General features: G+C 43.0%; 2 protein-coding genes across 9 annotated transcripts in view; one reads left to right on the top strand and one right to left on the bottom strand.

Annotated features, from left to right (window-relative positions):
• Positions 1-4,845, top strand: part of Men (Malic enzyme) — a 9,833-nt gene extending 4,988 nt beyond the window's left edge. For both annotated transcript variants that reach the window (XM_070668794.1, XM_070668793.1), the window contains exons 3-8: positions 1,179-1,337; positions 1,456-1,818; positions 1,951-2,262; positions 2,362-2,730; positions 2,875-3,169; positions 3,317-4,845. In XM_070668794.1, coding sequence (XP_070524895.1) covers positions 1,179-1,337; positions 1,456-1,818; positions 1,951-2,262; positions 2,362-2,730; positions 2,875-3,169; positions 3,317-3,432 — 1,614 coding nt within the window. In that variant the 3' untranslated portion in view covers positions 3,433-4,845. The remainder of the gene's footprint in view (positions 1-1,178; positions 1,338-1,455; positions 1,819-1,950; positions 2,263-2,361; positions 2,731-2,874; positions 3,170-3,316) is intronic.
• Doa (Darkener of apricot) lies at positions 3,742-24,554 on the bottom strand. Of its 7 annotated transcripts, XM_070668767.1 has the most exons (14): positions 24,359-24,554; positions 23,798-24,254; positions 23,018-23,128; positions 19,163-19,296; positions 16,742-16,819; positions 15,693-15,936; positions 8,579-8,657; positions 6,967-7,033; positions 6,345-6,458; positions 6,177-6,267; positions 5,935-6,105; positions 5,705-5,849; positions 5,347-5,597; positions 3,742-5,269 (listed from the first exon to the last, which is right to left on the bottom strand). In XM_070668767.1, the coding sequence occupies exons 2-14, from the start codon at positions 23,927-23,929 to the stop codon at positions 5,057-5,059; spliced, it is 1,830 nt and encodes a 609-aa protein (XP_070524868.1). In that variant the 5' UTR covers positions 23,930-24,254; positions 24,359-24,554; the 3' UTR covers positions 3,742-5,056. The 7 variants fall into 7 exon arrangements, with proteins under 7 accessions (XP_070524868.1, XP_070524870.1, XP_070524869.1 ...); XM_070668769.1 differs by lacking the exon at positions 16,742-16,819 and having other exon boundaries at positions 24,359-24,547; XM_070668768.1 differs by lacking the exons at positions 23,798-24,254; positions 24,359-24,554 and adding an exon at positions 23,654-23,790.

Here is a 24,554-nt window from a genome sequence, read left to right as displayed (position 1 = left end):
ACAAGCCGCCTCGTAAATAATTTATTGCTCTTTCAATGCTGACGCTTGATTAATTAGAACACGCTGCGCGATTTTACATAGCGGAATTTATTCCGGAAGAAGCGAAATTATCGCGCAGCGAGACAAGAAGATAATTATTTATTCTTCGCGAACGCTTGAAAATCGTTGCAACAACATGATGCATTATTAACAGAATTAATACAGGCGATATCGTGTTCGGTCTTTATTAATGACTTTTCGTGTTCAAAGTACGAGCTTGGAGCTCCGTTAAATTTTAATGACGGAATAATTGTACAATGCCTTGACAATAGCCCGCATGATAGTTCAAGGATTATCTGGCTCATCATTCGCTTTGAAAGAAAAAAAAAAGAAAGAAAAAAAATAGCACTGGCAATGTCCCTGCAAGATGCAATTACATCACCGCTAATATATTTATATCTATAATTAACGTGTCGACAAATTGTTCTATTTTAAAGTCATGCGGTTTATCATTAAAAGTGTTTAAGATATTCTAAGGGGAAGTTAAACTTGACCAAGGGAATAATTTAGATTAAACTATTTGAAGAGACACTTTTATTTTTTTCTTTTACTTTTTAATTTTTTTTTAATTTTTTTTCTTATTTAATATCGTGTATACAACGTTCAATTAAGTATAATTGCTGCGGGCATTATTATGTCACCGCGTCATTATCCTTGAGTGAATGTGGAGAACACAAGTCCCGAGGGTAAGTCTCGTTACACATCGCAATCACGATCGCCGGGCGTAATATTCGTAGCGCATTAGTCAACGCTAATTGCAACAATCGAAGTGGAACAACGATTAGTTGATCACCTTTCACGTACACTCGCTAATGCTAATTTATTGCGCGGTTAGTACTTACAATATCAGTCTTTTTAATTGAAGGTCAGAGTCGAGCGCTGTACTGACTCATCGATTAAATTTTTCCAATGCCATGCAGCAAGAAAAAGATTTGCAGTGTCATGAAAAAGCGGTAGCGTGCAACGTTTCTCGCGAAAGTGCCTCGAATCGACAAACTTGTGAGGCATTTCAAGTAAATAAATTAAAATCTCAGAATTATTTCCTGACACTACTCGATTTGTAAAAGAGATGGAAAAAAATTGATTTATTTAAAAATAATGTGTGTTGAACAGTGTGTTAATCTTATCGTATGTTTCAGGGTATGGCGTTCACCATTGAAGAAAGGCAGACGCTGGGTATACACGGTCTCCTACCGGCAGCCGTAAAAACACAAGAAGAACAGTTAGAACTCTGCCGCCTTAATCTGGAACGTTACACAGACGATCTCTCGAAATACATATATCTCGTAGGCCTACTGGTACACGAACACGGCGGTAATCGCCGTTCGCTTTGATCGGGAAAACGCTATATTCGGCGGCCTGCACGCCCCGCTTCTCTCTACGCATTGATTCTCACATTAGAATCTTGTTCCTTAGGATAGAAACGAGAAGCTTTTCTACCGTTTGTTGGCGGAAGACGTAGGTAAATTGATGCCGCTGGTCTACACGCCAACCGTGGGTCTAGCGTGTCAGAAATTCGGTCTGGTTTATCGTAGGCCGCGCGGCCTTTTCATAAGCATACACGACAAGGGCCACGTGTACAACGTCTTGAAAAATTGGCCCGAACACGACGTGCGGGCGATCGTCGTCACGGATGGCGAGAGGATACTGGGACTGGGTGACCTGGGTGCCCAGGGCATGGGAATTCCCATAGGCAAACTGTCTCTGTACACCGCGCTAGCTGGTATCAAGCCCCACCAGTGTTTGCCTATTACCTTAGACGTCGGCACCAATACTCAGGTACACCGATTACGCATTAAAATCCGCGACGAATAACGCCTCCGGTGATTCTTCTGCTACGTCGCGCTAAACGAAAATGAATATAAAGAAAACTGTTATATATTTAACAATGCTGTTATATCGTTTTTGCAGTCTTTGCTGGACGATCCTCTGTACATCGGTCACAGGCACAAACGCGTAACCGGAGAAGACTACGACGACTTCATAGAGGAGTTCATGCAGGCCGTCGTGAAGCGATACGGCCCAAATACGTTGATTCAGTTCGAAGATTTTGGAAATTACAACGCGTTCAGATTACTACAGAAATACCGCAATAGCTACTGCACTTTTAACGACGATATTCAAGGCACCGCTTCTGTCGCTGTTGCTGGGCTACTGGCATCTCTTCGCGTTACCGAGACAAAGCTCTCGGAAAACACAATCGTGTTTCAGGGCGCCGGAGAGGTAACTGTGAAAACATTTAATTAATCGGCAATCAAGTCGTTCTTTCGCCGCGCAATGCGAGCGAGAAATAATATATACACGCTCGTTAATCATTTGCAGGCGTCATTAGGAATCGCGGCGTTGTGCGTGATGGCAATGCAAAAAGAAGGAGTAAGCGAAGAAGAAGCAAAGAGTAAAATCTGGATGGTGGATTCGAAGGGACTGATAGTAAAAAATCGTCCAAAAGGCGGCATAACGGAGCATAAGTTGCATTTTGCTCGCGAAAACGAGCCGATCGATACTCTGTTGGACGTCGTTAAGACTGCCAAACCGTCGGTTATCATCGGCGCAGCTGCTATTAAAGGTGCCTTTACAACAGAAATACTGAAGGAAATGGCACGTAACAATGAGAAACCCGTTATTTTCGCTCTAAGCAATCCAACAAGCAAGGCGGAATGCACCGCCGAGGAGGCATACACTGCTACAGACGTAAGAAGTTAATCGTATATTCGTTTAGAAAAGAAAAAAAAACAGTCTCAGAGAACTTTTTGATTTTCATCGAAACATGAATGTCTAGAAATATGAAATTTTACTAGTTAATTAATTTAATGAATTATCGTTCGACTTGTGCAGGGAAGATGTCTGTTCGCGAGCGGCTCGCCTTTCGCACCAGTGACATATAACAATAAGACTCATCATCCTGGTCAGGGTAATAACAGTTATATATTCCCTGGAATTGCATTGGCCGCGATATGCGCCGGTATGCGCACAATTCCCGAGGAGACTTTCCTTATTGCCGCAACGGATCTCGCTAACTTAGTAACGCAAGCCGATCTGGACAGTGGGAATCTTTATCCGCCGCTGGCCGACATCCAGAAATGCTCGTTGAGTATAGCATGTGCGATCATGAAATACGCTTACGATAATTGTGAGTATAAGTGTTGTGAAAAATGGCATTGGAGAAAATTTTGCACAAATTTTGTCCCCAAATTAAGTCAACAGTACGATATTTCAAGAACATATTTTAAATTAGCCTATTTACTACGAATTATTCATATATATTTTTTATTTATAGGTTTAGCGACTGTCTATCCCGAGCCTACAGATTACGAGAGTTTTATTAAGGCGCAACTATACGATTCGAATTACAAATCATCTATACCACCAACTTATCCGTGGCCGAGATTGTAATATTTCTATTAATTTGACAATGTCTTAATTTTACGCATAATATCAGACCTACGGAAGATGAACATACATAAATATTGAAAGAAATTCTTCAGGAAATAAACTTTCCTCGTTTTTCTATAGCCTGTTGATCGGGCTCAATTTCATTTCTTAGCACCGCGTATGTGCAAGTGTGACCAATCTACAATATAAAAATATTAAAATTCACAGGAATGAATTTTTAAAAACATGATATTACTTGGAAATAAAAAGTATGAGTTTAACGTAAGAATTATTTTGTGACCAGATTAGAATAAATAAATATCGATTAGCTAGTTTAAAGGAAATGTATTTATTGCTATTTGAAATATCGTTTTTCTTTGCAGAAGTAGACATCTCCAATCATTTGACGAACTATATAATATTTTGTATTTTGTAGAAGTATAACTAAGATCAAGCGAAACTTACTGATGATATAGTTGAGTAAATTAAAAATGTCCGTGACATAAAGAAATTAATTGGTTTAAGTTCGGTATATTATTTTCCGATATATATGTATACACACGTGTAGATACATATATATACGATACATATCAATAATAAAATTGAATTTTGACGAGACTAACATAAAATCGAAAAATGTTCTGTTTAATTAGACCAAGAATTTAAAAACTGTGCTAAATCGGCAAGGATATTGTGGAGTTGCGCAAATTTTCTTTTTCCAAACATACAATACACCAGTACATCAAACATGAAAGAAAGTGTAGAGACAATATTTTCTAAGACAATTATGTATTCTTACGTTTCAAGATGTATATAATTCACAACAATGAATTCGTGATCGTTATTCACACATTCTATTTCTCACTCGCTCTTTCTCGATTTCTGTTTTATCGATGCGTACGCGTAAAACTATCTTCCACTTGACCATTAGTTTAGTATGTAAATCAGACTAAGTGAAAAAAATTTACGATAGTTCTACGCGTGAGAACACGTTCGTGGTCATCAATTTAAAAGTGTAAACTGCGGACCTCGAAAGTGATTTTTACTCCAAACTTGTTTATATTATACAGTAACATGGTCATAAATTTAAGAGACAAAAATGTACAGAAGAGCGTTTAAAAAATTTTCTTATAATTGTGGGACTCTGTTACGCTACACTGAGCAGACACACTGGGCTATGTGCGCCAGTAACAGTGACTTCGCGTCGCCGTTTCATAATATACCCGAGAAGTCGCATCTGTCATCGAAAATTACGATACAAACGTAGATGCGAACTACCAACGATTGTAATATTACGATTGTTCGTCGTTCAACATATTCAAAGTTGTCAAGTTCCACGACACTATCATACTACTGCCTTTTCTACGTATAGTTCCTACATATAATTTCAAATTAAATCAAGTAAAGATTTAAAACAAAAAAAAAAAAAAAAAAGATTTTAATGATCGGTATTTTATACACACAAGCACGCATTATTTTTCAAATATCAATATATGCGTAATATCTCGTCACATCATCGGGTTTCAAAGTTACGAAATAGACATGTTTTCATGACAGCTAACGATATAAGAACAAAGACGTAGGGCAGTAGTATCGTTGAAAGTGGAGTGTCTGTCCAGTATGGAGGTCGGTCCCTTTCCTAGCTTCATCGAGAGAGAGAATGTGATCGTTCGTGAGATTGCTGAGAATCGCCAGCTGCTCGCGGATCGGGCAATCTCTGGGCTGCTGGTAAAGAATCGAAAAATGGATGAGTTAAAGCATCCTTCAAAGTAATGCGTTGCGAGGGTTCATACTCCAACATTCTCTGGACAAGATCGAATAGTTGACGATGATCCTCATCATCGGATAACATATAACGCTGCACAGACATAAAAATACATGTTACTTTACATAACTAATTTAATATAAAAACTGCAATCAAGTAAAAATACTAACATGTAGTAGCTTGCAATTTTCTCGTACATATCTACCAGCCGAACTTTTGTCGTCCCAATCCAGTTTACCGTGGTAAAAGTACTTGGTCTTAGTTTTGCGAGCCATACGATGTGGTATCGTGCCAAGTATGCGTTCCATCATCGCCAGGTGTTCGCGATTATCATGTGTTTGAAATAAAGTGATGCCCAGGTATAACTCAAATAAAATGCATCCAATAGACCAAACGTCGCAGGGTTGAGACCAGCCTAATTCTATATACAGAAAAAAAATATATAATACAAGATTACATGTGAATTAAATTTTGCGATAGCAATAAATGTACATGTAACCAAAAAGGTATATTAAGATAGGCGCTTACCTAAAATTACTTCGGGTGCTCTATAGTGTCTTGTGCTAACGATCGTACTGTGATGTTCGTGGTCAAACGTAGCGCTGCCAAAGTCGATAAGTCTGATGTCGGTCCGCTTCACGCGTCTCATATCCCTCCGCTTGAAAAGAAAACCCTTTTTAAAACAGTTTAAAGAAGAAGCCCACTTTATGCCGAATCGAAATTCGACAAATAAATATAAAATAATGATATATGCATACCTTTCTATTGTTATACGTGTTGTCGTAGTCCGAGTCAACGAATAAGATGTTCTCTGGTTTAAGATCTGTATGAGTCAGTTTATTATCATGTAAGAATTTTACGGCGTAACAAAGCTGATAGCCCATATGCCTCACGTGTTCCAATGGATACGGCTGATAACTGTTATCCCTCTGCAAAAATAATTTAGTTATTATTTTAAATCTGATAGTCAAACTCGCCCGAAGTATGTCTTGACACTCACCAGAAAATCGAAAACGCTCAGGCCGAGCATTTCGAATGCGATGCACATGTGCCCATGATAATTAAACCAATCAAGCATCTTTACGCATAAACTGAAACGAAATAATTGATAGTTAGTTGTCGTTGCATAAGATTCTCAATTTAAATGAAACAATTATTGAATACTAACTGCTGGCCCTCCGGATCCTTGAGAGCGATCTTTTCAAGAGCATTTATCTCCAGCTTTGCGGCCTCCCTGTACTTCTCCACGTTCTTAATAATCTTCAATGCCATTACGTGATCCCTAGAATGTTCATAGCATCGATTATGATATCTACTGTTGAGTGAGTTTCTCGTCAGGTCAAATCTTGTGTCCCTTGCGAGGAACGGAAAGCCGCGCATGGAGAACGTTTTTCACGCGGTCGTTCGCCGTAACTTCGTATTCCGCTAAAGAGATATAATTCGTGGCCGTCGCGAGCGCTCGGCCCGTAAAACAAAGTGCAAGGCCATCCTATTATTGCGACTACTCGCGCGTCATTTTGTGACAGTGCCGGATGGCTATTTCTGCTCGCGGGACGTCGGTCGCGCAACGGCGCGCATAAGATTTTCCTCGGCGCGCGAATCGACGATGACGCGCGAGAGGAACCAAGCGGTCCAAAGCGGATTGCGAGCGCGCGACCGCGAAAAGCGATAAATAGAAACAATTAGACGGGAAAACTTGAAAGGGGAGAGAGATGCAAGAGTAGATAGTGGCGGAGATAGTGCGAGACACGAAATATGTTACCTATGTATTTATGTGAGCTGGCACTTACATTTGCAAGTCCTTAACCTTGACAACTTTTCCAAAAGTACCCTCTCCTAGGGTGGCCAGTACTTTATCTGCAATGCAAAAGTAAAGGTAAATACTTAGCCGATATGAGCCTCGCGGCCCACGGAAGGAGGGAGTGCTCGCCTGCGTTCTCCAACTCGGACGGGACCGTATCGCAGCTTCGAAAGTCTCGTGGCTTTTTCAACAAGGGAGAAAGAAGTTCGCTCCTCTGTCGTTCAAGGGGAGCCATTGTACTCGAACGAAAAAAAATAGGGACCGCGAGGAAACGCGGGCGAGACTCTTCCGTGTGGGCGTTCGGCCGGTCGTGCGTTATCGTACACGCGCGGTTCACGGTGAACAAGATAACGATAGAAAAAAAGAAAAAAAAAATTAACAAAAAAAGAAAAAAAAACGAAAAGAAAAACGGTATCGTACAGTTTAAATGACATATCGATCGCGCGGAGGGATCGCTGCTCTTCTAAAGGCCGTAAGACAAGCAGCTTCTGACCGTTTTAAACACGCGGGACGTGGGCATTTACTGTCGGCTACACGGCGGGATCTTGCCCGTCCCTCGTTCTTCGCGCGGAGCAAAGTAAGTGTGACTGATGCAAAACGAAACGGAAACGAAACGAAGGCAACGGCGAGAGTAAATGCTTGATCGTCCTCGCGCGCGCGAGTGTCAGGACCGAGGTGCGCGTCGTCCCGAGGAGGACGACGTATCGAGAAGATAGCGCAAACGAGAGGAAGGCCCGTCGGTCTTTCTCTCTTCTCGTCCCTGATCTTTTCCTCCGAGCTCTCTGTCTCCGTCGAGCTGTCCTCGCCCTTGATGATATTCGCGTGAGGTCCTTTTGCGCCGGCTTCCCGATAACTGTCGTCGTCGTCGTCGAGTCGACGAGTCTCCTACGTGCTGACGACATGTGATTACTAAATATATGTATATACATTTAAATGCCGTTGCTTATCTTTCCGAGATAAATCGTACATAAGCAGACAGGCAGAGAAAAATTATTATTAATATTTTTTTTTTTCGCGAATCCCGAGTTAGCGCGCGACACAAGTGTCCGGTAAGATCGGCAGGGGAGAATTTTCGATCTAGACAGAGAATCGCGCTAATGTGTGTACGCACAAATGTGTGTACGAGCAAGTGGTTGCATAATATAGACGCATACAACATATCTTCATGTAATATACGCGTATGTATATGATGAACGGCGACGTTCGGCGAGAACGTCGATGCATCAACGTGATTAACGCGTGAATTATTATTCTTGTTCTGCAGTGTAAGTATGGTTTCGTATTTAATACCTATAGTTTAAGCGAGAAGTGAAAGAGAGAAAGAAAATGTAAAAGAAAAAAAAAAAGTATAAATTGAAAAGAGAGAAAGAGAAAGATAGAAAGAAAAAGTGAAATAAAGAAATAGAGAAAAATAGAGAGAAAAAAAGAAAGAGAAAGAGAGAGAGAAAGAGAGCCAGAGACAGAGAGGAAGAAAAAGAGAAAGAAAAGAGAGAAAGAAGAGAGACAAAGAGTATGGGCAGATACCGTAGATAACCGATCAGTTAATCGACCTGAGGCTTGCTTATATCTACTACAATGAGTGTATTCACATGATCACGAACATCTATTTGCCAGGATGTCGCCGGATTGGTATATAAGGTGGCCGTCTTCGTCGTCCTCGAAGGAGGGCGGTCGTGGGCTCTATTCAGGCCGGCGGAATCGGTATTGGACCCAATCGCAGACCGCGGACCCGCCGTGTTCAGTATTCCGTGTTCGCGTCGGTCCGGTTCGGTAACCGTGGTGGTGAAGGTGTCATGCCAGACGTAGGTGCCACGCATCCAGGGCCGTGGAAGCGTCGTCGAGCCGGATGAAGGAGTCACCGTCCGCCGTGTCCACGTGGTTCCAGGCATCGAAGGAGGTCCATGCGGTATCCAGGCCGTCGCAGATCATCAACCGATCGTCGCACACCGTGCCGTCCACCACCCGTCGCCACCACCACCGCGAGTCGGCGAAGACCCGTGTAACACGCGGCGGAGGACGTGTGTAAGCACGGGACGAACGTACGAGTGTGTTGGTGGGGGTAGGAAGGTAGGATTACATCGTCACCGTCATCGAGAGAGAGAGAGAGACGCCACCCGATCCGAGAGCGCCCGGTCGACCATAGTTGTGACCAATCCGTGTGTGCCATATCCATTTCCATTCCATTCCATTACAACGGAGATGGTAACCCAACAATCAGAGAGAAAGGGGAGAGGGCAAAATGGTTTGCCAAGTCAGAAAGTTGCGGTTACGAATTTACCATCGGCACGTAATGCCTATTCTTTTTCTTTTTCATTAATCTTTACGATTTTCTCTTATGTCTATGGAATTATTTTTCGTTACTTTTTTTTTCCCGTACGGCGGCCGTTCTTTTATTTTAATTAGTTATCCGGTTTGCGGTTTCTTTTTTTTCTTTATTTGGTACGCCTAATTACTCGTTAATTCGTTAATATATATAATATGTATTCGTGTTAGATCTGGTACATGCGCGCCTTGAAGACGAGCTCAAGGCGCGCAATTGTCGCTACGGGCCAGAGCACTTCGTGTAATATTGAATAGCTACAAATGCACGTTCTAACGTAGACAGACAGAGAAAAGCAGAGAGAGAATCGTGTGCCTTACGCATAATCGCGGCAAAATATATGGCAATGATTTAAATGACAACATATATACAGATGAATAATATTCTTATATGTATTACATTTAACTAACGGCCGTTTTGCAAATAAAATGTTAATTTAATTATTCCGATGTACCCGAATGCCAAAGATCAGATACTTAAAAAAAAAAAAAAAAGGCAGGAAAAAAACAAAAGAAAAGAAATTTATATATGCGTTTCTTCGAAGTGCTCGTAATATATCTTTCATCTAACACGGAGAGGCAGTTTAATTAAATTGTTAATTGCTTGATAGACTCGTCAAGGGTACTTACGTGTTTCGCGTAAACCGCCGCTCCACGACGATCGACAGACGTAAATCTCTCGATCCTCATGGGGCGCGATTCTCAATTGTCGCGACACAATCGGGAGGAGGTTTGATCCTTATCGTGAGAATACGACACGCGGACTGAGCTGTCGAATTGCTCGTATCGTCGATCGCTAGACATTACTACGAAGCCATCGAACGGAAAGAGGAGAAGCAGAGGCCGCGTACTCTCTCGTTTTTTCGTATTCCCGGTACGTTAATAAAAAGTGATAAACAAGCGTGTATTCCCGATGAGAAAGAAATTCGAATCTTAGCTCACTTTCGAACATATTAATTTTAAATATTCAGCTGTCACGTAAAATGAGTTTTTACCAGCTTAGATAGTCAGATAATTGAATCATAACGCAGTTTACTTACACTCACATAACAGCGTAAGGCGGTCACGATAAGCGTTACCGATCTCCACAGTTTGTACATGGAACGTGTTACTCTCAGGCCCCGAATTGAAAACGGGAGAAAACGTCAAGTGCCACAACACTCGGAAATAACGAGGTAAATCGACAGAGCAGTGTTTCTTCGTGGTACTTTCACGGCAAACGTTGGTGAACGTGCAGCGCTTAATATTATCGGAGAAGTAACAATGGAATTAATAAGATTTTGCGACAAACACACGGAGTAGAATCAATTAGCGTGAAACTAGGGAGTGCTAAGGTGGTAAGGAATTTAATTTCACGCTTGCACATATACACGCAATGAAAAATGGACACACTGAGTGTGAGGGAGACAAGACAACGACATGCTCTGCTTAAAACGACTCCACTTTCGTGGATAATCGCGCAATCCGTGGGGATCGGGCTATCCGTGGCTCGACAACTTACGATCGTGTCGCGAATCGTGTCCATCTCGCTAATCGCACTTGTGCTATCCGGCGCGGTTGCACCCTTGAATGCTTCGTCTTTTTGACTGTTATGGTGAGCGCTCTTCCTGTACTTGCTGGCGATGAGTTCCGTGGTGCTGGGACGCGCATTTGTCTGTCCACCGGCTGCTAACTGACTGTAGGTGTCCTCCATGGCGGCGTATTTCAGGATCAGACTCTGTATCTCCTTTCGCTTGGCTGCTCGGTCTGAAATCGTCGGGTCTACGCTCTCTGTTAGCGCTTCGTACCCGGTGTTACGCGTAATAGCAGTTGAAACAACGTCACCGAAGCCCTCCGTGTTACTATTGGCAACCGGCGTTTTGTCCGGATCGACCGTGATCTCTTTGCCAGCCGCAAACGATTCAACTTTAACTGGTCGCGACAATCTCAAGGACGTCGCTTCCAGCTGCTCGCTCTTGCCATTTCGATGCGGTCTCACTTTCCGATTACGCGTTTCCGCGTGTCCAGACTTGTGTCTGCCGTAGCGACGATAGGCCTCCGAATTGAGCAGAGTATGGCGAGAGGTGCGATTGTAGACAGGTGTTTTCTCGCGCCTGGGCTCTCTGCTTGCTGCGGAGCTCACGTAAGGATAAGCCTTCTCGCTGAGAAGCACGCTGGTGGGACTCTTGATGATGGTGCGCGTCATTGAAGGCTCGAGAGTCTTATCGTCACGCACGAACGGACTGTCGTCCCGGCGATAATAGCTGTGATCGCGTTCCTGCCGCCACGAATAGCCGCGTCCGTCTCGCTGCTCCGAGTCGTCGGCGTGCTTCTTGCCGGAACACTTGTCCAAGATCGCGCTGTACTTGTCTTCTAAAAGGCTACGTGTGTTACCCAACCGGCCGATGGACGACCGCCTGGTGGCCGTGGCGCCGACGCCGCGGTCGTTAAGCGCGGACGTTCCCCGCACCCTCGTGGTCAACTTCTGGAGGAGACTCGTGCACGAATCGCTCAGCATCTGCGTCACGCTGGTCGTGGTGGACGAGCGCGCGAGACGACCCCGTTGAGCGACCGAACCCTGCCGGGAGGTCGACATGCCGTCGCGTGAAGCGAATATGAACATTTAGCGTGAACCAAGGCCGACGTTAACTCGAAACCCTTCGATTCGACAAACGAGACCTTGCCAGGCGACCTCAACGAGACATGCTCGAGCTGTAACGGTCAAGCCGTTCGCGCGGAGCAGCGAAAAATGTGATCGCGAAGTGAGTACAAAGACACTGAGATCGGCGAAACAGTCCTACGTAGGCACATCACTATGTAGAGGCGCAAAAAGCGTGTCGGTCGCGAAAGTAAAAACGCCGGCGAAACAAAAACACCAAGGTGTAACTGTGACAATTAAAGGGACGAAGTTATTCAACCGTTCGCGCAGATGAAGACGGCAACGGTAGCGGTGGCAACGACGACGACGACGACGACAACAACGAGGAGGAGAAGACGAACTCGGTGCGCCCCGCCAAATACTCTCTCGTCGTACTAAAAATATCAAGGAGCGGTGGTGTGCCCGCTCCGACGAGAACGATTCGTCCACCTCTCGCGAGAGCGAACGATTGCGAGGTAACGAGGAGAGGGAGAGAGAAAGAGAGGCGAATGGAATTGGAAGAAGACGAAGAAAAGCGCAGGTGGAAAGCGAAGATGACGAGGGGGCCAGGAATCCGCGGGGGATATTACGTAAATTGTCTCGGAACATTTATTCAGAACATTTATTCGAAACATACTCGACGTGCGCGCGTTATTCAGATTTGTGCATAACAATGACCGTGCATCCGGTGCAGTGAAAAGAAATGTACGTGCGAAACTCGCGATTCTTGCGTCCACGTGTCGTGATAAAACACGTGGAGAACTGAAGAGTGAACACCACCGTGGACATTAGCCGTTTCTCCTCCTCACGGCAGTAATCAGTGAAACATTGAAATTCAGTTTTTGCATGTCATTTGCACGTTCTAATGATCACTCGGTAGCAATTACATTTTTTTTTTTTTTTTAGCTGATAAATAAACGTGAGATGAAGTAAGCAATTTCTTTCGAAATATTATAGAGAACGAGAGCAAAGAACATTGGAAGTATAACGAGTTCGAACAAAAAGATCTTTGATTAAGATTGGATAATTTGACTTGTTGAGAGAGCGAAAGAATGATTAACGGCATAAGGGCTTGAGAGGAGTCGTTTATTTTTTTTTTTTTTGCGGTAAAACGGTACGTAGTACGGAAAAAAATTTTAATTTAAAATCACAAAAAATTGTAAAAGAAAATCCGCCTGTTTTTTTAAATAAGATTGTCATCAAGGTTACGGTGTCGAAGATATCGCTCTGCCGTCGTAGATTTCCAATTCGCGTATCGGTATAAATACACGCGGTTTACAAAATACGCAGTTTGTTCGCGCAGACCGTTCGCCCACGGATAAGGCTGCCGCATCGGTTTCAGAATCATCTCCGAAATATCTTCTGGCGAGAAGCGATTGATTAATTTGGCTCGAGTTAGAGAAATCGGACCATTTAAAAATACAGACACGCACACACATTTTCTACGAGCGAAGGGAAACGCTGACGAATTAAATATTGTCAATTATAGAACCGAATAGAGATCGAGTGTTTTTCTATTAGGTAAGTGCGAGCGTTACGCAAGCAATTCGAAAAATGAGGCCAAATACTACAATGCTCACGCCGATCACGAATGTAAAACAGAAATAGAATCATAATTGATACGGATCATCGCTATAAATGTCTCGCTTGACGGATCAAATTTTGTGCCACCGTAAAAAAAAAAAAAAAAATTGCTTCCGCCAAATCGTTCGCGTTACGACAGGGAGAGACCGCAGTTACTCGGGCAGCGAAGAGTTACGCGTGCTTCTTCCGCTATCTACTAATATTGACCAAGGTTAGACCATAATGTTCGGTTAAAAACGAAGAAGACGAAGAGGAAGGGAAGTGGGCGCCGTGCTGGAGCACACGCTCCTCGTTCTCCAAGCTGCGCCGTCGTCGTCGTCGTCGAGAACGCGGGCTACGCCAAATATAAACCGGTGGCCTGAAACGCGTGCGCCACGATCGTTATGTTATACGGAAAACCCAACCGTACTTAAATATTAAAGTCCCGACTACTAATCAACTCGGCAAGCTCTCGCGATGTCATCGCCATTGCTGCGTGGCGGATGGCCAACAGAAATGGACACGCGGATTTTATACATCGGCTTTTTAAGTGGAGAAAAAGATTCTTCGAACACATCTCGTGCAACGTAATTTTTTTTTTTAATGCAATTAATTTTTTATCATTAAACAAATTTTTAGTAAAGAGATTACAGAAATTATAGCGGAGAACTTTTCGAGTCTAACATACAGGAAGCGAACTGGAGTATATTTCAAGCCTGCAAGCATATGGTCGCGGAAATGCGGGTATAAACGCGCGCATACAACAAAAATCACATATACATACTCGAGCAAGTAATTAACACCGAATATCGTGGGGCTATACGAAGGTCTCGACGCTACCTCGGAAGTCGATGTATCGTTAGTTTCGGGAGTGACGTCGAGTTTCATGTCGAGTTTCCTGGTTTTTTTGACATTACGCTGGAGCCACGCGTCCCAGTCGTGGCGCAGCCACCAAGGTACGTTTCCAGATGTCAGCAAATTCCATTCTTGAATCTGAGAGGACGAGGACGACGGCGACCTGGCCGACTGCAGATTGCTGTCGGCCAAGGCACCGCCGCCGCCGTCGAGGGCGGCCCAGCTTCCAGGTTCCAGGTTGACGACCGACGGCGAAACGGAAGATATTTCACCGGGCACCTACACCTCGCGCTACGTTTCACGGGCGCATCGTGCCAACTGTAAGATGCGCGTATTTCTAAATCCAGGTTGAACAATTCTGGGCCGCCAGCCGTGCCGCCAGACTTTTCCTGCAGCGTCGATGAAACGTAATCGACACGATTCTACTTCGACGTCCTATTTTCAAAGGTAACTTCGTAGATCAGATCGTTATACCGTCGATACACTTTCTCAACTCAAAAGAGTGGCTGCCGTTCGTTTCTTTATGTGAGGACGCAGTCGGTACCGCTGACGCTCGGGTATGCGATCAAATAAAAAGTCCGCTTTTAAATTTGTACTTCTTGACGAAACGATAATGCGGTTTTCGCGTTCGCTCCTGGGGAACCGGCCGGCGTAACGTTCTTCTACGATGACGATGACAACGACAACGACGGCGGCGATGTTGCGTTGGCCATCTGGCACAAACGCGCACTAAAACCGCGGCGAAACCGCGTGACGAGGCTCCCTCGAAAATAGTCGCCGGTCAAAAATAGCCGGCGTCGAGTAAGAAAGAAGAATCATCGGCATTCTCGCTACGGGTACACACCCAACGTGCCTGTTGCACCACGAGGTTCTCCAGAGACTGTTCTCGCTTGGTGGAGCGCGTCAGCGCACTAACTCTTCTCCCTCTGTGCCCTACTCGTCCGTGCTCTCCCACATACCGATCATCATTAACTAAGTATAAAAAATCGATAAGCCTACAGAAAAACGAAACGCTACGTATAAGACAAATGTAGAATATACAAGTCTATCACGAGATTCTCAAAAAACTATCGAGAGAGAGTACACGTTCCATGAGAATAAAAACAATCGTCGCATTTATTTTCCACGTCGGTCATTCAATTATCAAACGGGTTAAGATTTCTTTCAAAGAATGCTTTTGACAAATACGACAGAGTACGGCGGGTATCTGCTGTGTGTGATTTCGTAGATTAGAGGTTGAAAGCATGATCAGATCGACTGTTTGTTAGAGCGGTCGTGTGTCACGCGACGCAGCAAAACAACGAACAGGAGCGCGAAGTAATCGATGCCAGTACGTGTGTCATATGGTGCCTCAGACTCACCTGACTCCTGGTGGACGGTGATCGATGACGGTGCCGCTCTTGGCTGGGAGACAAGGAGCTATGGTGACGGTGCAGGCGCGTTCGACGAGACGACGTGGGATGCGCTAAATGAACACGATCACGATCACGCTCGCGATGTCCATGCTGTCTTCCGCTGCTGGGTGATCGCCGGTGGCTACGCTTATAACGACGTTCCTGGCTAGTACCCCGCTCATGTTGGCGAGACCGCAGCACTCGTTCTCCGCTGAAATCCAACGAAAGGCATTAGTTTCTCCTCGAACATCTCAAAACTCTCGAGTATCATTTTAAAACACTTATAAAATTGCAGATTGTTCTCGTGAGATATTGCAATGCTTAACTCGAGCCGATTAAAAAGTGGGTTGAATTATCGCAGAAGGCGAACGTTTAACATGATTTGGAGCGAGATTAAATGAAAATCAAGGTTGCATTGCATCACGTGCGACGAGTCCCTTAACTGTGCGGATAATCGTGAAACGACCTATTTAACCTGCCTCCCTTTAATAAATTATCAAGCTCGCTCGGAAAATAATACGACGCTTTTTTATTAATTATAAATACCAAGAAAATACGTATAGAGAAGAATCTATTGTCACAATATCGCTTAGTAATCGATTACTGTCGTCGAAGCATGCGAAGGATTCGACGAGTCGTTTCAAGTGACATGTCCGACGACCATTGTTTTACTTTTTTTTTTTTTTATCCGCCCAGAGGCATCAACCATGCGATGATGAGTTCACGGTCAGGCATTGATTCGAATCTGCTAGCAGCAGACAGTTAAAATTGCTCTAAAGATTTCCATTCGCAAGACTTTTCGGTACTATTGAATGCTAATATGCGAGACGATCGGCAAACATAAATTATGAATCATTATCTCAACACAATTATTATATCGCCACGTCTATTAAAAATTTTTTTCTTTTTTATAGATAAATAAAACCTCATAAATTTTTAATAAAATTTACCTTTTCACACTTCAAAAAATTACAGACACAAAAAACTAATTCATTTCTATTCTATTGATACAGTACCTTCCAGGCATTACTCTCCAGGAAACGAGGTCGACGTGTAAGACTTGCATCCTTCCCAATTCTTGTCGGTCTTGCAACCTGGATTTCAACGAAATCTCGTCACGCTCGACTCGATTTTACGAAAATAATGCACTTGATTTCGATCGTTTAAAAACTTTTTAAGGAAATATTATATTAAAACCAATGTCGACAGTTTATAATAACGTTTATTAAATACGCGCGTTTATCAGTCGTATATAAATGTTCTGAATCCTATTTCGACAAACATTATCAGTAAAGTACTTCGCTTATTGTAAGCAAAACCATCGCTATCACAAATTATCTACTGATATTTTATATCAGTACAATATAATAAAACGATTCTTACATACTTCAATGTTCGATAAAATAATCTGATGAAATTGCCCGGTTTCCGACTCTTCGGAGATTAATAAAAATTACACGTGCGATGTTTTTGTCTCCTTTTCGATGACGTGCAAACGCTTCTTTCGCGATTAGAAAGCTGTAGGTGCGATTATGCCCTAATTGTGGAGATGGAAATCTTTATAGCGAATATTAAAACTGCTAGACTTACGCGCAACAGAGATAACCCACAATCATCGCTTTCAAACGCGTTTCTTTAATCTTGGAAAATCCGAAGAGAAGAAAAACACTTTCACCGCGAATACGATAGACTAATCTGATTTTAAACAGAACTACCGAAGGATTAGCCGATCACGGGAAAAGAACAGCGACGCAGGGGAGCTGTTGAGATTAACTTGGAACTCTTCCTTTCTCTTTCACTTATGCCTGCACGCGATGATGATTCCAGTCGCTATCAAAGCCACTCGAGAACGACTGACATTGACCTTGCTGAAGCTCGCGTGATCTCTCAACGAATAAGTGATCCCGACGGAAGAAATTGCAGACAAATAGCCCGATTATCCTCTGTACGACGATTTTACGTCTGTGATTTTGCCGGAACCGTGCAATCGCGAGACTTTAAGCTACCATATCAAATAAAAGAACGAATAAGTCGGAAAAAGTTATTTAATCTATTTGAGACTTTACCGCGACACTGTCGAGCTTAATCGTGCTCAGGCATCGACCCTGGAAGCTCAGGAAATAATACGGGGGAAAAGAAGACTATCATTCATAAAGCAGCAGAATTAAATTAAAAGAGAGCAGTGTAAAGAGCGTTTTAATTAATTGGTAATTCCTGCCCGCATTCCGCCGTGACTCACACTCACGTGGCACCCGAGAGGCATCTTTAATGAAGCACGATGTGAATACAAGACTGCCTTAGAGAACTTAATTGATATCAGATTTCAAAAGTATCTTTGTTTGAAAAGTCAAGAAAACTATCTCGGAAAAATAATTAAAATTTTTATTTCGTACGCAACTGCGTTAACCTTCAAATAATGTAGTTAATTATTTTCAAAAAATTATCTCGTGCTCTTTTTTTTTTAAATGACGGCATAGATAACAAAAAAAAAACCTTGAAAATTGATATATTAAATTCTAAAATAGCAAAAAGATATGGAAGTGCCAAGATAGTGTGCTGCTGGAGAGTCAATTGAGATCAACGTATCAAAACGTGTATGCTTACGCAGCGAATTGCGTTATAAATAAATATCTCATAGTGATTTATTGCACTTTGTGAAGCTTGCGTAACGGAAGCGTGCTGATAGTGTTCCCAAGACCCTTTGTATTCAAAGTGATTCCTAGCACTAATTCATATCTTTCACAAGTAACGAAAGAAACGTCCATCAATTTAGAAGCACTTTGAACATCCAGTGTTCGAGGTACATTTTTCAGGATTACTCGGGGCCGCTATTAATATTCGTTATCTTCCCCAAACTCAGCAAAACGATACTTTAAACGTTGATAAATTTTCATGCAAAATTGAATATTGAAAAATACCCCGAGAATAACGTCCCTTTATCCCGCCGCGAATCACGTCCGGCGCGAATTTATATTCCGGTGACCACGAGCGTCATCGACAAGCATTCGCATCAGTACACACGCACATCATAAACCGTCCCGAGCTACGAGGGTCGAGAACAGGTCCTGGGTGGGACTCGTTAAAGCTCGAACGCACGGATCACGACTGACAGCCATGCAGTCTTTATGCACATCGACTCTATTGCCGGTTAGACTGACGTGGGAACAAAGAGGGAGAGATGGTCTGCGGCATTGGTCACTCAGTGCAGACCGCTCGTTCCCTCTCTCCTCTTTTTTTTATACAACTTTCTTTAAGAGACGCGGAGGCTCATGCCGAGGGGAGAGCTACACTTACACATTTCACACTTATACAAAAAAGAAAAAAAAAAAAAAATTTTTTTAATAAAAAAATTTATATTGGTGGTCCAATGGGGTATGAAGAAAATAATATGTTGCATTAAGCTAAAGATAATGAAAGAATACACTCCGTTAACTCACCTATAAGTGCCTTTGCTCTGTGGACTCTCATAATCGATACGTCTGCGTTTATGCTCATATTGTGGGGAACCTGCAGAATGTGAACGTGTTCTCGAGTGGCTACGAGAGCGGTGACGCCTCCTGCTTCGCGGCATCTGCAACACAAATGAAATATTTTAAACTCCATAGCGATACATTTTAAAATATCAAATCTCGTAATGCTATTATTACATTTCAAAGTATTGTATTTTTATTATACATAATAAGAAGTTGTATAGTAAATATCTAAAAAGTAAAGAGATCAAATACTTAAATGTCGAAAATTAAATAGGCCAATTCAGAAAGTGTCAATAATGTACTGATAATAATTAATTTTAAATAATTAATTTTACACAGAGATATATATTCCTTATTACTTTTTGCACAAAGACGTATAACGTATTAAAGATGCTGTTTTACAGATTCCAGCGAATGGATAATCTAAATGTTGAATATTCAAGATTACTCCTAGCTACTTTTCATCGCAGTTCCTCGTCGAGGAAAGGCGCGACATAAAAGAGGCCAATGTGCACAAGCTAGGCGGGGATGGAAAACGAACGACAGCATAAGCAAGATGCACGTTGTGATTTTAATACTGCCGGTTGTCGTAAAGGCTGCTCACATTATTAATGTACCACTTTCTATGCTCTCTTAAAGTTGCTTTACATTCACTCCATTTTAAATGTAGCAAACTTGAGAAGCGTATACCGCACGAGAGAAAAATAATCGATTCTCTCCTGCGAGGAAAAAAGAATTGCGTTAGATAACGTAATGTCTGTAAAATATTATCCATATTACAAGTACAAAAAAAAGTGACATAAAGAAAAAAATAATGTAACAATCTTCACGTTTCATTAATCTATCAGACGCATACATAATTCAATTTAAAAGTATCAAAAAAATTAAATGATTGAATCAATTATTATTAAGCCTTTTCGAACAGAAGTAATAAAATATTAATATAAATATATTATTTAACAGACCTTTTTTAGTAGTTCAAGGAGTCACGTTAATTTACAAGTGTGAATATTGTTACTATTGTTAATCTAGAATGTTAATTGGACTTACACCGTCACCGTAACGAGATGGAGCCGACACGCGTGCGAATTAAAGGCTAAATGAAAATGAGGTGCAGAAAAATGAAAGGTGAGGCGCACGCTCGGTCGAAGGTCGACGTACGCGGACCGCGCGAGTAAAGGGTGACGTTCACGCGACGAGACGCCAGGTAGCGCGAAGGGCCTCGCGTAGGGCCACGAGATAGCGGCCGGGATTATCCTACGCCGGAGCCACACGATGCGAGGATACTTACATTCGGCAGGCGGAACAGGCTCACTTGATCCCAAATGAAATCGAAGACTGACGATATCCAGGAGCGTGAGGACGACGCTTGCGGTATGACACTGTTTTTCGACAACCACGTGGACATCGGCTCAAAAAATTCTGCAAAACGTGGGCAGTCGGATTCGTGAGACCGTCACAGACACAAGTTAGCCCACTCCGCGAGAGAGGGAGGAGGGCGGAAGGAAAGGGGGATAGAGAGACGGAAGAGAGGAGGGGAAGAGACGGAAAAAAGAACGGAGGTCAGCGTGGAACACCTGGGAGTAAGAGAAGACGAGTGGCGTCTCCGTCTCTCTCTCTTTCTCTTTTTTTTTCTCTCTCTCTCTCTCTCTCTCGCTCTTTTCTCTAAATAGAGCCGCGCAATCTTCGCATTGCGTCATATGCACCGAGACTCGAGCTGCACGCGTACATAATGAGAAACATACGCGGACCGGAAATCCCGTCGTTCGCGATACCGAGGGAGATGATGCGTGCAGAAGGTAAACGAGCACGGCGGCGGTAGCGAGACGTTGGGTTAGTTTTACGAAAATAAAGGCGCGCGTGGCTTTACCGTCATAGGATCGATGATGGCGCATCGCGGAAGGCGGAAGCCTCGAGGAGGCATCCTCAAGTGCCCGTCAACGGCAGGCAAGGGGACCGAACGGGGAGGCGGGGAGGGACCTCGGTGCTCGTGCCCCTCGTCTAATTCGAATGATATGAAGCGATATGGGTGAGCGTGCGAGGAAGATTTGCGTGAGCAGGGCGCAGATGATACACCATAAGGGGGAACCGAAGCAGCGACGGCCATGTTGGAATTACAGAGAGTGCACCAAAGCGTGATGCAGCATACACGCACAAGTCCCAGCCGAGTATCACGCAGGTTTTACGGTTAGTCACGTCACGAGCTGGATGCGGGTTACGTTATGGAGTACGGACTTACGTTGGATAGGCAATAGGCTCGCTTGGTCCCAGATATAGAACTCACTAAACACAAGAATGACCCAAGAATCCACTGACAATGCGCGACGTACAACAGTGTCGTGCGACAACGACGTGAGACGTGGGACTCTGGTCACTTTGGATCGATGCGATTGGCGAGACCTCTTCGGCTACGCTCGGCAACCGACGGGCGGCCCAGGCTCGACTTTACTGAAGGAGTTTTCACGCCCCGTAGAATTTTTAAGATCACATCGTAATTTTGTTCAGAATTCGACTAAGCGATAAATTAATAATGTCCACCTGCCGACGTAGTGAATCAGAATTATATAATCCTTTTGCCCAGTGTCATAATCGTTTTGCCCGATATATTATTAAACTATCTCCTTTGAATTCCCTCGATTTCTCTACTCCTGCGATTAGCCGGTGACGCACGAAACAACGCGAATGCGCACGAAATCAAGCAATCCAGAAAACCGGAAGCTCCGGTCTGATAGAAAAAGTATTATCTATATCTCCAACTATTGTACAGCTTATTTTAATCGATCGCAGCGTCATGAAGTAAAAGTTTCGATATTGGCACATTTTTTTATCCCATACAGCCCGACATTTAGTTTTCTGAAATAATATTTAACATTGCACCGTGCATTGGCAACTATAATTTTTATCCTTTCTTGAATAAAATTAAAGTCAGCGAAAATTACGACAAATATATACAGAAAAATTTTAGCAACACGCAAACAAAATCTTTCTATTCAAAGAATTATGTAACGTCCGCTATCTACCACAGATAACACTAGTCGTAGCGATAATTATGATTATACGCAATGATTAGAAAAAAGTTGCAATACTCGAAAGTTAAAGAAAACATGTCGCAAAAATATTCGTTTAATCAGAATCTTTCGAAAACAATTTAGTTACATAGAATAACTCTCATAAGTGATATGCATTATCAAAATTTTCAGCAAACAAGTTACGATTAATCGGGCAATACACTCACACTTTTACGCACATACACACATGAACGGACAGGCACCTTAGGAACTTTGCAAAAAAATTTGCATACCTTGGTCCAAGCATATCTCTCAGTTATCCATATAACACCTTTCAGGAATAGCCGCTCTATCATGTGCCAAAACATAGTCGACCTGAGCCAGGTTTAACGGGAATACTTCGGTAGGAAACGAATATTAAGCATACGTGAATCGGCAAAGGCCATACAAAAACGAGTAAGATCAGGCCAGGAATTGACTGGATGGCCCTCGTAGGTGGCACCACGTCGCGAGCATTGTTTGAACGAGAGTTATATCGTTATCATTCCTTTTTTTTCTTTAGCGTGTAGCCAATCAACAGCAATCACTCGGGAAAAAGGTCATTGAGTTTGGCACGATTTACAGAAGCCGTCTCGAAAATCTCCGACGAATTGCAGTCGTAATTAAATAGCACGATGTTCATTCACGCCAATGTTGCACAAGAAAATTATTTCTCTTACCTGCAAGATAATTATTCATAGTTGCTGAAAACTGGCCTGCGTAAACTACCTTATTGTGTTTTATTACGGTAATACGGTATTTTTTTTCTCACCTGAGTTACTACGCCAAACGAGATATACTTCAATTGGTCTTGGGAAAAGCAGTTCGCCGCCGTTGTCGCAATTGCACCTTCCGGGATCGTCCATAGTCCTCTGCAGGTGTTCTGAAAAAATAATTCAACTTAGAATAGATCACGCAATTTTTTATATTACTATGATAAACTTATAATTATATTTTACATTCTACCAAAATTAAAAACTGCAAAATATTTTTTATTGAATTTAAATAATTAGTCTACCGCAGTCAAGTAAATTTACAAAAAAAGAAAGAAAATTATCGTGTCGTTCAGTCGATAAAAAAAAATCACGCGTGATTACGGAAAAAAATTAATCTTTGTTGAGATGACAGAACGTCGATATTCTGTACTAGCTACATTGTTTCATGTGAGCGGCCACGTGATACGGACTTGCGCTGGAAAACGAATAACAACATGACGTCGAAATAAATGAGACGGAAATCAAATTACAAGTGCAATCCGGGATAATTGAATTTTCGATTAGACACTCGTTATTACTTTTCTAGCCACGGTTCAACGAGCAGTGGCAAAAGAAGGTTAAACGCAGGAGAAGAGTCAGATACGAGAATGACGTCGTAACCCAGAAAACGTGGTCGGATGTATGCGAGCTACCTTTAGGGTAAAACACGGCCGACCAGCATAATCGGTCCAAGTTGTTAGGCAGCCGGGCATACCGCAGACATCCCTTCGAGATAGCCTGATGAGAGAACGTAGCGCGACACTCGCATACATCATAATCACGCGCGTGACACTCACCAGGAGTACTCGTTGCAGACAATTCACCCCGTCGTCGGGACGCGTCTGCGCCGTCGCGGCGTTCACCCCGAGTGTGGGATGCAGCGGTTCCGACGTCGGGTCAAGGCCAAAGCCGGGAATTTTGGTATCCATCTTAAGAGTCGCTCCGAAAGTCCTGAAACAGTCTTCATGCCCGTCGGAAACGAGGGGGAGGAATGATTGCCGTACCCGAAACCGCGTTGCTGCGTTCTCGCTACGACGAAATAGAACAATGCTAGATCTCACAGATCGGAAAGCATCTGCGGACCGGAACGTGTCCCTCGGCGGCAACGGCCGCGAGAATTCGCCGACGGAGGTCCAGCTTCCCGTCGCCCTTTCGAATTTTGAGCGACTCTGACGTGCGCTTGAAAAAACAAGCCACGATCAACTTTTGCAGTTTCGCAGAAAATTTCGGACGATTGTAATCATGATTTTCTTCCTATAAAAAATTCGATTGATAAAAATGGATGTTTTACGAGCAAAGCATTCATTATTTAAATTAATATTACCTTGAACATGCCAATTTGGCAGCATCGTACTTACCCATTGCGCATGAACGAAAGAAATGCATTCTGTATCTAAATGCAGGTTTCCAAAGTTATTGATAAAATAAGGGCCACGATCGATCTGTCCACGATTGTATGCGACATTCAATACTTCCGTTCTCTCCCGATCAAGTCTCGTTCTTCAAAAGCCATTAAGCTGATCCATCTTTTCTTACTTCTTCGAGGTGGACTTC

Source organism: Cardiocondyla obscurior, linkage group LG18, assembly GCF_019399895.1.
Source record: "Cardiocondyla obscurior isolate alpha-2009 linkage group LG18, Cobs3.1, whole genome shotgun sequence".
In the NCBI taxonomy this organism is placed as follows: domain Eukaryota; kingdom Metazoa; phylum Arthropoda; class Insecta; order Hymenoptera; family Formicidae; genus Cardiocondyla; species Cardiocondyla obscurior.
This window is presented reverse-complemented; position numbering and strand designations above follow the sequence as displayed.